Consider the following 15,497-nt stretch of genomic DNA (forward strand, 5'->3'; position numbering starts at 1 on the left):
GGTGTGCCGTTGTTTTGTGTGTTTTTTAAAAAAAATAAATAATAATAATAATAATAATAATAATAACGGGCCGGGCCGGCCCTCGCCCCTTCGGGCGTGGCCGCCCGTCCGTGGGGAGTGTCCTTAGGGCCGAGTCTGGCCGCCCGCTTCATTTTTAATAAAGTAAAAATGAACAAGTAAAATATTTTATTATTATTATTATTATTATTTTTTGTTTTTCTGGCTGCCTGCAGCGCTGGTGGCTGGGCTGGTGGCTGGCCAGCGCCGGCGCCGGCGCCTGGCTGGCCTGGCCGGCCACCGGGGCTGGCCGCCCAAGGCTGGCCGTGGCCCTGTCCGCCCGCTTGGCCGGCTGGCCGCCTAGCTGGCCGCTGGCTCGGGCTATTCAGCATTGCATCACCTCCACACACCCGCCATCGCCGCCTGGCCTTGCTGGTCGCGGAGGTCATCATTCAAGCAGACGCTTCAACGCAACTTGACGTTTTGTTCACGCCTCCCCCAGTGGTCATTGTGGGGCTGGTCTGCGCCGGCATTCAGCAGCAGTCGAGGATTGCCACACTGGTCAGTATTAGTAACGGCACATTTGTTTTTCTTCGCTTATTGTGCTCTTCGCCCCACCCACTCAGACGTGGGTCGCGAGTTTCCAGCCCAGGCTCGCGCTGATTTGGCGTTTCAGCAGTCTTTCGTGGGGTTGGTCTTCGCCCCCCCCACCTCTACACACAGTCTACGTCGTGTGGCCAGCCACAGCAGCTTCTCAACGCAAGTCGTGGGCTCTTCGCGTTTCCAAGGCAAGCCCCTACACAAGCGTCAACAACTTCTTGCACAGACAGTGGGGCTGCTCTTCGCCCCTTCCACCTCCCCCGCACACAGTTTATGAAACGAATTTCAACGCAGATATTCAATTCAGAAAAATTCAATCGCTTACAAAAATTGCTTACCTCCATTGCTTGCTGTGTGTGACGGGGAGAGAGAGAGAGAGAGAGAGAGAGAGAGAGAGAGAGAGAGAGAGAGAGAGAGTTCTTTCCTTGCATTCTTCCATGGCCGCCTCCCTCCACACCCTCCATTCGAGATAAGGGTGAGAAGATTGTGGATGAAAACCATCGAGTGGGCTCCGGTCCCCCGTTCACGCGCGGACTCTCACGATTCCCTCGAACCACGCTCTGATACCAGTGTTACATATCCGTAACGCCGCTACGGGCGTTACCACAAGAGGGGACGGCCTTTGGCTCACCACCCAGCCATAGAGGAAGAATGAGGATTGCCCCTCATCCCCCAGGCTATATAGTGTGTGGCTTGCCGTCCACACTAGCCTGGCTGCCCATGACTCCGCATGGGCGTCCTCTCCCACTGAACCCCGGACATGGCCATCCGGTCTGCCGTCGGTCACAGGCATTATAGCCTACGTGACAGTTGGGGATGTCAAGTTGAAGGGCAATGGTGTCTTTCAGTGCTGTGACATCAGCGTCAATTCAACTTCACAAGACGTCTCACCTACTTGGGTAAATCTTAGGCCTTTTACTAGGGTATATAGCCCTTATCTATTTCAAATCTTTGGCCTTTTACAGCTTGCACGAACAGGGTTCGTTTGCTTGAAGTATTCACAGCAAGATGGAATGGCAGGTTTTTCACTTGAATGTCAAATTCACCTTCTTGGAGGAGTAAGGTTTTAGTTTTCTTGCTGTGGAACAAGGCTTGCAGGTTTGGATTGCTTGAAAGAGGCTCCATGGACATATTACTAGCAGCACACAGATCAATGTTTGGTTTTATCAGTCTGCTTGTTAGACCCTGGTGTGTAATTTTTTATCTTCATGCAGCAGGGCAAATAGATGGTCGTTGCTTTGCATGGGAGTGATCTAGCAGGTTGTTTGGGGGTCCGGGGAAGATAAGCTAGACGAAAAAGTTTTTTTATACAAGGATTTTATTGTACGCACCTTGGTCTAGTTCATATTCAAGGTCTAGCTGTATTTTGTGAAAATTGTTAGCTATTCATAAATGTTAAGCTTGCTCATTAGTAGTGACGCTTATGGACGGGTTGGGTTAAAGTTTTCTCACGCGTTAACGTGAAAGTCTCATTTGGTAAATGTTCTAAAGATTTAAGGTAATGAGTGTAAGGCATTTTTAGAACAATCTGGGGATTGTTTCACAGAAAGAAGCCATTTCAGGAGAGCTACCATGGAAAGGGCACCATTGATTTCTAGTTTGTTCGATGGAATTTCTTTCCTATCTTTGTTCTCTAGTTGGTTCAAAGATGAATTCGATTTTATGTACATATCTACTTTTGCAGCCACTGTCTCTAACTTTTTTGTTTATAAATTAGATTTAGTAACCATTGTCTCTTGTATTCATTTTTCCTTCTTGTTGCTTTGTTGTTCGTTTTAGTGATAAGTTTGTCTAGCCTAATTTATCTACTTACCTGGCAGCACATACAGCAAGCTCTGCAAAAGCCTTGGGAAGTACTTTAAAGATGGTGTTTTCTTCAGAGTCTCTGGCATTCGTCATTGCCATGGCGTCAGACAAAGACCACTATGAATTTTTCTCACAACTGCTTTCAGGTTTGACAACTTGTCTTTGTTGTAACAACATTTATATGCTGTTCAAACCTTGCCACAGATAAGCTGGTTGCAATACTGAATTTCACATTCAAATAAGTGCCCACAGTGGTGCCCATAATACCCGAAGAGAAAATAATGTAGCGATTCGACTTCATGTGCTTGTCAAAACTCTTTTGCTGATTCTTTTTAAATAAGAAATATTCTTGAAAGGCTTAATAGGAGTTTAGTTTTTTTTACCGTAAAGTAAGTTATATGTAGAGCTTTTGGCAATGTGTGATGGATAGAATGCTTTGGCAATATCAAGCAGGTGCTATACCTAAGGTGATGGTGGCCACACAATCTCTAGTCGCAGGAGGTAGGTTCCGGTCCACTCCAGCTTCTTTGCTAGCACAAACTTGGGACCAAGCAGCTAAGCATCAGAATTTAGATGTTGCGTACCTACATTCCAAGGAGGAGAATGAGACCTCTATGCCAGATTCTGCTATAATTGTTACAGATTCAAAGTCAATTCTCAGCTCCATCAAAAAGGCGAGCCAGCTTCTTCCTCTTGATAGCAGAGGAAGAGTGGTTTGCATCACTGGATCCCTGCATGCAGTATCGGAAGTTCTCTCTTTTCTACGAACAGAACCATCCCTTAATGCATGAACTATAGGGATTGCTAGCTGCAGTTGCAGTGTGGCTCATTTGAAAGAAAGAGTGCAGTTGTTTACCAGTTCATCGAAAACCCTACAATTAACTGCTTACATGCAAAGCTAATGAGGGAGGCAAGGTGGAACTTTTGGTCAATTCATTAGGCTACAAGGAGGGGCAAATAATTTTCAAGCATAACCTTTGAAAGCTGTACTGCAATGTGTTATGTAGAGCTAGAGAGGCAAGATGGAAACTTTGATAATCTCATGCCCAATCGTTTGGGAGTTGTTAAATCTTATGATTTGTTTTTAACAGGGGGGTTGCAAGCCACCATTTAATGCTTTATGTAAAGCCACAAATAAAAATTAAGGTTGATAGTGGGCACCCTAGTTACACATGGAATTTTAGTGTAATTTCTCAAGGTATTGGTTTGTGATTTGCAGTCCCATTTTCAAAAATTGTGGCCTTCAGCTTTTGAATGCTTTGCATGATGAAATCATCAACAAAGAGATTGAGTCTAATTTATGTGCAGTTGCTTACAATTTTTTTGCTAGTTACAGTTTTTGATACAGAGTTCTACACCCACTATTGGGCACTGATGACGTTAGTGGGGATGTCGTAGTATCTAGTCCATACTATGCATAATGGAGTTGATAGTTATATAGTCTTGTGGGTTCTACCATGAGTATATAACATGCACGTTCCTAAAAGGTGAATTTGGGCACGTTCTTGGATCCATCTAGGTATATATATATATATATATATATATATATACAGTTTTTGGTTTATGACTAAGGAGCTATTGGAAGAAGACTCGCTTCTAATTGAAGAAGTAAGAATCCATTTTGCAGTACATTTGTCTTGCACAGCTCCAAGGGATAATAATCTTGGCATGCTTGTGTTACCCACTTGAGAGAGTCAGGGTGGGAACACAATACATCTGGGGACAACCGACGCTTCTGAACATTTACCCACAATTGTTTGCTTCTTACATCTATGCGTCATCTCTGCACTTTGTGAGCACTAGCACCTTATCACTTTGTATAACCCCCTCGAGTTTTTAAAGGCCCTAGTACACAAAGTGGGGAGTGGATGCAATGCAATTGCCACTTTATTCCCATGATGCTCCTTTGAGAATCTTGTTCCCTTCCAACTGTTAATATGTTGTCTATTTAGTATCTATATTTGATTCAATAAAGGAAGTCACTAGGGCACTGTCAGAGAATACAAGGGGAGAAGATAATCAAGTAGGGGGCATGTTATAGAAGTTTGCAGAAATTGCCTGAAATTGAGGCTGTGTTCTGTGCTGATGAAGATTAATGTTTATCTATCCACTTTTTCAGTAATCTACATAAGTTTGCAGGAATTGCCTGAAATTGAGGCCATGTTCTGTGCTGATGAATTGAAGGAAGTTTAATGTTTATCTATCCACTTTTTCAGTAATCTACATTAAACCCTAGATTAAGACTACCTGCACCCCAGTTTAAGAAGTACGTGCATCCCAGCTAAAGGTAGCTCATTTTTTCATCGTTTGTTTGAGCACTGCCAAGTGTTCGCAGCCAACTTGGCTTTGTATTGTTGTGTTGGGCTGTCCCTAATATATAGTAAATCAGGGTAGGAGGCAAACTAGGTTGATGGGAGGGTGGACGACCCACTAAGCTAACAAGAAGAGTAGACTTGCCAGAAGATAGCTGCACACACAGCGCTGAACTAAGTGGTTTCAACCATGTGCAAGCATGGACACGGGTGAGAGCGGTGCCACTAGTGTTACATTGTCTACAAAGTCTAGCTTTCCATTCAGATTTTCACTCAAGGCTAGAGGATGGAAAGCCAAAAGTGGATCAGCTTGCTTTAGTCCTATGAAATTCGTACCACAATATATCGTGCTTTGTGTTACACTGATGTTTTGAAAATGGTGTCTAAGGATCACAAGAGGAAGCAACATGGTGGCAAATGATTGTTCTGTATGAGAGCTAGCCAAATTCTTTAGAGGTATTTTCACATCATAAACAGGATGTTTGCCATTGAGGCACATTAAGGCATCATTAAAGGTCCTAAAAATTACAAGCAGCATTGTGTTGCAGGATGAGCCACCCTTCTTTTGAAGGTTACTATCATTGCAGTACCCTACTTGAAAGTAAAACCGTGACGACAAGCCCAACTATCATGGTAGTAAGGTAATTATACCATTTGATTACCCTTTAAAACAGGAGGTTACCCCATATTACTATCATTTGAGTGCTGGATCACTATCATTTGAGCAACCCATTCCAGTTTTGGGCAGTGCATAGGAAAGGTGTCCCTCACTCAGCCAAACACAAAATTCAACTTTTTCATATAAGCGATGATTAATTTTGAGCCAGTTCCTGCTAAAGAACTCTAAAAATCATCTTTTCCAGCACTAATCTTAAACCGGTTTTCCATATTCCTGTACCATTTTTTGCTGGCAATGGTGTCTCGGAATTATCTGAGCATATGAAAATTGGGGATAGAAGCCATTCCAGAGAATCACTTTTAAGGGGCTGAGGTGGCATTTAAGTTTTCTATGGTACTTCCCACACGCAGCGTATCTTATACATTATCTCACAAAGTGATTCAATCGCAAGGAAACTGAACATATTTACTGGCTTTGGCAATAGCCAGTAAGCTTTACTAGTGTACACTATGCAGATTTATGCTGCTTTTGTAAAAATAAGAATCTATGATCATCCTCCACACTAGGTTGTCCAAGACATAGAACAAGGAAATGAAAAAGAAGGATTAATTATCTTTGACTTCAAGCACGAGCAAAATCCTACCTTAGGAAAGCAAAATGCATAATCCTCTTTTGGCAGAGAGAGAGAGAGAGAGAGATTGATTTTTACTCGCAGCATGCGAGCAGAATATTATTTATTAAACGTACACAAGGTGAATTCCATGGACAAGAAGACAGGAAGTAAAATGAGGGGGGCAGCAAGCAAGCCAATACTACTTAAGGGAGGAGGTAGAGGGAGGCAAGCAAAAAGGGGCCAACGCCTTTGGCATCGTCGGTCACAACTTTCTCACTCAGGTAGTACTCGTAGGTGCCATTGCGGTAAGGCGAACCGCCGAGCCCACCCGCAGAGACGGTGCTATTCAGATCCACACCTCCATCAGCCCGGGCTTGCAGAAATTGTGCTTGAATGCCTTCAAATCCTCTCTCATACACCCCCTTGTATAGCCTCTTTGAAAGATACCCCTTCCTCACCCCCTTGGCGTATCCATACACAAACATGCATGATGCCGAGGACTCCAAATAGTTGCCTTGCCTGCCCCCTTGATCTAGCACCTCCCACCATACACCTGTCTTCGCGTCTTGCACCTTCGCCACCGCCACCGCTAGCCGTTGCAAAATCGCCACAAGCTCCCCCCTCTTTGCATGATCTGCAGGAAAGAAATCCAGTGTATCCACTAGAGCTATGAAATACCATCCCACCGCCCTTCCCCAGAAGCTTGGCGATGTCCCCGTCTTTGGATTCGCCCACGCCTGTTGCCGTGATTCGTCGTAGCCGTGGTAGAGAAGCCCCGTCTCTGGATCCCGTGCATGCTCCTCCATCAAAGTAAACTGTAAAGCAATGTCATCAAAGTCCTCTGGTTCGTCGAACAAGAGTGCATATTGTGCATAGAAGGGCTCGGCCATGAACAGCCCATCTAGCCACATTTGGTAAGGGTATACTTGCTTGTGCCAGAAGCCTCCCTCATTGGTCCGGGGTTGCGTTTTGAGTTGATCTCGGAGCAGATCGGCCGCATCTTTGAACATCGGCAGCCCCGTCTGTTTCCACAAGAAGAGCAAAACTGTGCCAGATCGAAGGTTGTCGAGGGTATAATCAGACTTCTTGTATGTGGGGATGCTACCATTGGATGTCACAAATGCATCCGTGCGCTTCTGTACAAAGGCCAGGTATTTTGGATTGCGAGTTCGTTCCCACACCTCTTGGATGCCGTACAGAAGCACGCCGCGTTCGTAATTCCATACCTCCTTGCCGGGCCCAGAGGAGTTCCAGATCTCAAGAGCGGTATCGGCCATGCGCACATACAATGGCGGCGAACACGACCTCGCGTCTGAAGCAGATGGCATTGTCCATGCCAATATACACAACATCATGGACATGGGAATCAATGATAGCCTGGGCTTCCTCATCATGGCTGGCAATTACTAAAAATTAGCTATGCAGGGCGCTGATTATAATTATAATTGCAATGTAGTGGGAAATGAGAAAGCCTCTAACTATTAGCAATATATATATATATATATAGCTCTGCTTGGATAAGCTTATAACCGACTGAAAGATTCCAAGCAGCCCGGCTGCCAAAAAAAAAAGCAATAAAGAATTCCAAAGGTAATTTAGCCATATTTTTTTTCGAAAATCCCTATGCAAGGCGCTGATTATTTTTATTTGCAATGTAGTGAGAAATGAGATTTGTTTGGGAAAGGCTCTAATTATTAGCAATATGTATAGCTCTGTTTCGATAAGCGTATAACCGACTGAAGAGCCAGATTTAAAATCAACGACGTGAGCAGCCAAAAAAGAAAAAAGAAAAAAGAAAAGCAATAATTCGAATTTTGAATTTGAACGGGTGGAGGGGAGGTGATGAGTGCCTTGGGGAGAGAGAGTATTTAAAGCAATCACAAGACCATCTTTTGTCAATTTGAATTTTGAATTTGAAGAAGTGGAAAAAGAAAATGCATTCAAACCTTTTGTTTTGAGAAGATGATTAGATTAGATGGGCTGAACGCAACTTTTATATTTTTATTTATTTATATATATACACATGCACGCACTACACTAGGGGAAAGGGGTGCAAACACACACACACACAAATACATACACACTCATATACACATAGGCACTACCTTAGGGGCATGAGATGCACACACACACATACGTGCACACACACACACACACACACACAAATACACACACGTGTACACACATGCACACACCTTACCCGAGGGGCGGGGGTGTACACACACACACACACACACTAATATATACACACACACACACACGTGCACGTATATACACACACACACACACAAGCACTACCCTAGGGGCAGGGACACACACACGAATACACACGTGCACACACCGTACTCGAGGGACGGGGGTGTACACACACACGAACTAGTACACACACATGCGCACATGCACACACACGCACACACAAACATAGACACACAAACATAGACACACAAATACACACATGTACACACACACATGCATGTACATGTACACAGACACACACACACACACACACATATATATACACATACACACACACACACATGCACATATATATACACACACATACACACGCACAAATACACACATGCACACACACACACACACACACAAGCAGTACCCTAGGGGGCAGGGTATTAGCAATATATATATATATATATAGCTCTGTTTGGATAAGCTTCTAACCGACTGAAAGATTCAAAGTCAACGTGAGCAGCCCATAAAAAAGGGGAGGGGTGCCATTTAAAAAAAAGCAATAAAGAATTTCAAAGGTAATTTAGTCAATTTTTTTTCTAAAATCCCCCAAAATTAGCTATGCAAGGCGCTGATTATTTTTATTTGCAATGTAGTGAGAAATGAGATTTGTTTGGGAAAGGCTCTAATTATTAGCAATATGTATAGCTCTGTTTGGATAAGCGTATAACCGACTGAAGAGCCAGATTTAAAATCAACGACGTGAGCAGCCCAGGTGCCAAAAATGAGTGCCTTGGGGAGAGAGAGGATTTAAAGCACCTCTTTTCAATCACAAGACCACCTTTTGTCAATTTGAATTTTAAAAAGAAAATGCATTCAAACCTTTTGTTTGGGGAAGATGATTAGATCAGATGGGCTAGAGGCAACTTTTGTATTTTATTTATATATATATATAAATTTATAGAAAAACCACACATAATAGATATGCACACACTATACACACACACATACATATATATAATACACACACACACACATATACATATATATATATACACACACACACAAGTGCACACACAAAGACACACACACTACCCTAGGGCCATGGGGACACACACACACACACATACACATGTGTACACACATGACCCAAGGAGCAAGGGTGCACACACACATGCACATATATATATACACACACATACACATGGCATCACATAGTACCCGAGGGGTGGGGATGCACACACACACACACACACATACATGCGCGCGCGCGCACACACACACACACACAGATGCACTACCCTAGGGGCATGGGACACGCACACGCACACACACATATACACATGCACGCACTACACTAGGAGAAAGGGGCGCAAACACACACACACACACACACACACACACACACACACATACACACACACATATATGCATAATATGTACTATTGTACATTTGTAACAAGTATATATGATGTTGGTGGGATGTAAATTTGCCTGCACACACACACACACAAGCACACCAAGAATTAAGTTTGTTTATATCACATAGCCTCCAGTTGACCATCAAACACAGAAACTTTAACAAAGAAAGGATATTCAATGTAACTTTAAGTTGTAATAAGAAAGACTAGGTGATAGAATTAAAAAGATCACCATCTGTATTGAATCAAAATTCTTGAACAATGGGTGAACCATAAATCTAAAAGCTTAAGAAAGCCTTACAATCTGAATAATGATTGAACTATGAGTTTGGTAGCTTCATACAACATTGCTAAAAGATTACGAAGCTAGTTGCCCATGTGCTAACAAATCATTCTTGCTCAATTGCACTGACGTGTGATGGTGCCTCACTTTCATGTTGATTCAATTGATTCTGTTTGGCCTTGAGTAATATAGCCTTGGGAATCTTGATTTTCTCTGGAAGTCGTCCACCCTTGGGCTTCCATGCCCAAATGATGTAGCTAGTGTCTTCCCAGTGTGCTGAGGATCATTTCTGTTCTCTCGCCAATACTTGTTCCAGCAATCCTTATAAACCTCCACATCACTTGCATTCTTCTTCTTTGAAATTGGTGCCCAATATTGTATTTGAACTTGTAGGTAGTTTATCGAGTTATTGTTTTGATCAACATCACTTGTTGTCACTCCCAACCATCATATTGGGTAATTTGCATCACATGGTTGTACAAGCACAAAATCTTCTTTAGACACATCAAGAGTTGGGTTGAACTCTTTAGCAAGTGCATTGGACCACAATAATGGTCCTCATTTACATCAAACCCTTCATTTACATTATCCTCCACTTGAAGGTTAAGAGGCTCAGCATTTTTGCATACACTCCTTGGCCAAAAGTCATGAAATCCAATGTCTTCCCTTGCACTAGGGGTTTGCATGTTTAGCATAAGATTCTCCCAATAGGCAAGGACCGGATTGATCCACTTAGCATAATCACTTTGGTCTCCTTTCCCGTGCTCTTTCCACCAATTGACATGTTTTTTTAAGCCCTCCACAACCTTCTCAATTTCCTTAACACTCAAAGGGTACCTTCAGAAAGCTTGGGTCCTCCCTGATCATTTCTCTTCCATAACTCTATACCGCTTTCTGGTAACTGATCAACATTTTTAGGGTGTGCTTTGTATTGCATCAAAGGTATTCCATCACTCATACTAAACCTGAATTGCAATGGCTTTGAATGCCCAATCAAGCTATCGGCTCCATCATGTAAGCATCCCTTGACAAAGCCTTTGAAGTCTGCCACCTTTTGTAGGAGAAAGGGTGCTGGATGCATGCTAACACACTCATTAAAGATCTTCATCAAATGTGGAAATGTAAAAATGGTTTGTTTCCTCAACTTCTCAGAGAAGCGACTAAACAATGCATCAATATCTTCATGAGTATGACCAACCATAAGAAAACCAAGCTGCACCATGTCAAACACTCCTTGTGCAACCAATAGGGATAGATAGGCAAATACATAATGATTCTTATTTTGAGAACCACAATTGTCAAGTTAAAACAACAACGTCCTTGGCAATCTCTTGAAAAATGTCCTTGAATTTGATGGCATTAAACTTGAGGCATTGCCATTGCCCCTATCATGCACATGTGTGTTAGTATGAAAGACTGACTGCATATGTGAAGAACAATTTTCCTCTGTATCCACATTTGTTTCTACATGTGTCTTTGCATCTGTATCCTCAATGCTCTGCTTGCAATATGCATTTCTCTCCTTTAGCACTTCCATATGCTGATACAGGGCCATAGTAGACAAAACACTATAGAAAAGATCTGTTCGTGGTTCTGCATCTGAGTTTTGTGAGCTCAAGTCACCGTACATGTGTTGCTCTCCTCTTTCTAAGTTTCTTAAACATTTTGAGAGAGATGAAATTGTGAAGTTGGGATCACTTGGCCATAACCCCAAGGCAAAGTGACCATAAGCTGTTTGTTCATGTCCATGAGTGAGCATTCCTATTAAGGATACTGGAAGCCTCTCAACCCCATTGAGAGATTTAGGAACTAGTTTAATTTGTGGTATGGCAGTCTTGCTTTGGTCCACATCTTATCATGTATAATACACAAATACCTGTTTGGGTTCATTTCGGAAGAGCTCCTCCAAGCATAGTATAGATTTCTACAACTCATTTGCTGCATGTTAACCCAAGGCGGACATTGCGACGTACTATATTTTACGTCATTAATTTAAATATTCTGAGTCATGGGCCGGGCTTGTCGGCACCATATGTTAAGGATGAAGGGATTGGGTGATCGCCGATGAGAGGCGCACCTTGGATATCAGTAGGATAAGGGTTAGGGTCGGCCGGCCATGTATGGGCGCCCAAGTGTGAACGGCCAAGTCACCTATAAGAGTCAAATGTAACCCTAAAATCCTCATTCTCATGTGTTGTGAATACAAGAGTGCTCTTGCCTTATCTCTTTGGTTTCCTTCTCCTGCGTTTGTGAGAGAGAGAGAGAGAGAGAGTGAGAGAGCGATCGAGCACTGTGTAGCGGCACGGCGGCGGCGGAGCGGCGACGGCGGCTCCTCCTTCACGGCTGCGACGCGGGAATCCTTCAAGGCGGCGGTTGAGCGGTGAGTGACACACCCTTTGGCATTCTGTTTGAGCTTCCTTCCCTGGTTGTATGCTTGCAGCCATTCGTGGCTCGCATACGGTGTCCGGCAAGTCTCCAGCTACGACTTGTGCGGCAAAAGCGCACATTTTTGGCGCCGCTGCCGGGGAGTTGCCCTACACCAAGCTCCAGTTTGCAGCTCGGCTGCTGCGTGAAGTTTAATCTACACTGTAGGAAAGCGACTGTGTGTTTGTTGTTAAGGTGTTTCTGTGTTGCATTTCTGTTTCTTGTGTTATATTTTCGCTCCATGGTGGGCGTGCGTTCTGTTATCTGGTTTCTGCGTGTGAGAGGGATTTTTGAATCCCCAGATTTGTGCTGTGTGTGCGAACTGCGCCGCGGCCAAGGCTGAACCCTAAGGAAACCCTAGAAAACTTATCTCACAAAAAAAAACAGAAAATAAAAAATAAAAAAATTATAAAAAAATAAAAAAGAAAAAATTAAATTTTATTTTCAAAGAAAGAACCGAACATGTGGAGAGGAAAGATTTTCTAATTGGAGAAAATTTTTTTGAAAAGAAAGAACCCCAATCGACCCACGACCCCGGCCTCGGTCTCGGTCTCGGTCTCGGTCTCGGTCTTTTGATATATACATATAGGAAAGTGAGCCTCCATAGCTTTCTTTCAAGTGAGAGCTTATGGGAAGTTGTGCCCTATATGTAGCCCACTCCCCAAGGAGTAAAGTGAGTATGTGGGATAAAGCCCTCACCCTTTCCTCCACAAGCAAATAGGCTTTTGCCCCTTCCCCCCAAGGGAAACGGACTGTTTTGAGGACTACAGGAGCTCTAGATAGGCGAACACGGTGTTGTAAAGCACACTAGGACCCTTTGAACGATACGCTCGTTTCGAGCTATCATACGCCCTAGTCCAAGTTCGACCGTAAGTAAGGGGGGTCAAAAACGGGTTAAAAACAACACAAAAGCAAGTAAAAACGGGGTGCGAAACACCTAAGAAACCACTTGTGTGAGTTTCAAGGGTAGTTACCAATGCACGTAGGGTATCCACGTCACATGCATCTACGCTCTGGTCGGGTGCTGGAGTCTGAGCCACTAGAAAGCGTTTCAGTCTACGCAGGCTCACACCATCCCTCCACGTTAGCATCTTGGCCTTCGGCTGGGACCCAAGGGAGTGCGACCCAAGATCCACGAATAGTGGATAGTGACTCATCTTCTGACTCAGAAGCCATGGAAGGACACCCTACCAAGAACCCTGAGGAGACAAGCCAAAACATGCCAGTGTGGGCCCCACAACCTGGATCTAGCATGTTTAGTCGTCTAATAGAGACTTTTAGTAGAGCTACACGCTCTGAACATGCGACAAGCGAAGTAAATGAAGAAGGAGGGGTAGTGGATTCGCCATTCACATCTTATGTAGACCCTACCCTCCCAAAGAGTGTCCATGTGGATATTCTACCCACTTCGTTTAATGAGGGCCCTACTGAGCTACCACCTTCCGATACTCTTCCTAAAGTAGAGGTCCCTAGAAGCCAATCCATAAGAAGTGACATTGCGTCCATTTCAAGAGAACCGTTTGGCACACCAAGTCTAGATGGGATATTTCTCAATGAAAATTGGGAATATGATCTACACACAGAGACTCTAACGGACCTATACACGGGTTACACATACCATGTAGGTTGGTTAGAAGTCCTACGATCTACATCTAGCGCCACTAATCTAGAGGAGCAACAACACATGATATGTGATGTTATTCATAGAATTATCCAAATTGAGAGGCAAAATAGGGGAGTGGACCTAGTTTCCACTGGCCCTATGAGGTTTTTGGATACGGGCAAGGCCAAACAACCAACCCTATCACAATTGGAGACTCCCTCGGTGAGTCCCATAGACCCTTCATATGTTGTTTCGCCTGGAGTCTCAATGCAGGTTGAGCCCACGAGTAGTAACTTTAGCTTTCCAACCTTGGCTCAACTTTCCATTAGGGAATCCGCAATGCCTACCCCAATGATGAGCATAGCTGAAAGTGCACCTGTTACCGCTGTAGTTAGTACGACAGCACTACCTAGTGGAACAGTGCCTACAACAGTGCGTGCCAGTGCCTATCGACCCTATGTACCTATCGCTACTCATGCTCAGGTAGCTCCTACGCCTCTTAGTATGCCAATAGCGTATGCTCCACGACCGCCTTATCACCACCCTTATCCAAGAGGAGCTAGGCCTAGCCACATATCATATCCTACGTCATTTGCCAACCTACTCAGACCAACGCCAACTCCTATCAGCCAGGCTATCCTAGAAGTGCTTCCACCAACTATGCCTGCTCACTTAGGTGATCTCGCAGCATTTGCTCAGACGATCGGACGATCCATTGCAGAAAACATACGGGGCATGCCTGAGAGAGAACCTAGAAGCAAGGCAGTACAAGTGGCTAAGCTCACTCAAAACTTCAGTGGTAACGAGGATGTTAGGAAGCACATTGAAGTCTTTGAACACGTGTGTGATTCCTTGGAAGAGAACAATGAGCTGCATAAGTGTAAAGCCTTAGGCTTAACCTTAAGTGGGAAGGCCGGAGATTGGTATCGAACCTTAAGGGTTGAAGAGCGCACTCACTACCCCACTCTCAAGAGATTGTTCTTGAAAGAATACATACGTGAGGGTGTGCTTTGGGGAGTAGCATCTCAACTCCAAAAAGCTGAACGCGAGGAAGGGGAGTCAGTGAGAGACTTTATAAGTCGATTGAAGCATCTAAATTCTCGCTGCACTCCCGATGAACGCTTCAATAACAACCAACTCCTCGATAGATTCATCCGAGGATTGCGCCACGAGGACATTTACAATGGCCTAGTCATTAGAGGTCTTACAACGTGGGAAGCAGTCACTGCCAATGCAATCCAGTTAGAAGACAACTTGATGATTGCAGGTATAAAGGTGTCTTCAGAAACAAAATCCGTTAGTTCGCAAGTATCTGGGCACGAGCCAATGACGGTAAAACCTATTGCCAAGGAGCCCAAGATATCTGAAATGTCTGTGACCGACCTTACTAAGGCTCTCCAAGAATACTTTAGGGGTAATCGAGCTCCTCAAAATAGCCATATGTACCCAAGGAGAGAGCAACAATGGTGTTCGGTGTGCTTAGGACCACATAGCACGAGTGAATGTCCCACATTTAGAGTCAAATTCAATGGAAATTGCAATGCATGTGGTAAGTATGGCCATCAATCTAAAGATTGCCTAACACTTAAGCGAATGTTGGCAAACCAGGCACCACTAGCTTGGTCAAACACA

At 43.9% G+C, this 15,497-nt stretch overlaps 1 protein-coding gene across 5 annotated transcripts in view; it reads left to right on the top strand.

Moving 5' to 3' along the window:
- The window catches only part of LOC147628669 (dihydrofolate synthetase-like), a 42,096-nt gene extending 38,492 nt beyond the window's left edge, over positions 1-3,604 (top strand). For 3 of the 5 annotated variants that reach the window (XM_086813888.1, XM_086813887.1, XM_086813885.1), the window contains 2 exons: positions 2,418-2,549; positions 2,857-3,604. In XM_086813888.1, the coding sequence (XP_086670014.1) occupies positions 2,418-2,526 (109 nt within the window). In that variant the 3' untranslated portion in view covers positions 2,527-2,549; positions 2,857-3,604. Of the gene's footprint in view, positions 1-1,405; positions 1,497-2,417; positions 2,550-2,856 lie in introns of all 5 variants that reach the window. The other 2 variants (XM_086813886.1, XM_086813889.1) reach the window with 1 other exon arrangement.
- Positions 3,605-15,497: the final 11,893 nt, after the last annotated feature.

This window comes from Cibotium barometz, chromosome 19 (assembly GCF_041138505.1).
Source record: "Cibotium barometz isolate CiBa-2024 chromosome 19, ASM4113850v1, whole genome shotgun sequence".
NCBI classification, from domain to species: Eukaryota; Viridiplantae; Streptophyta; class Polypodiopsida; order Cyatheales; family Cibotiaceae; genus Cibotium; species Cibotium barometz.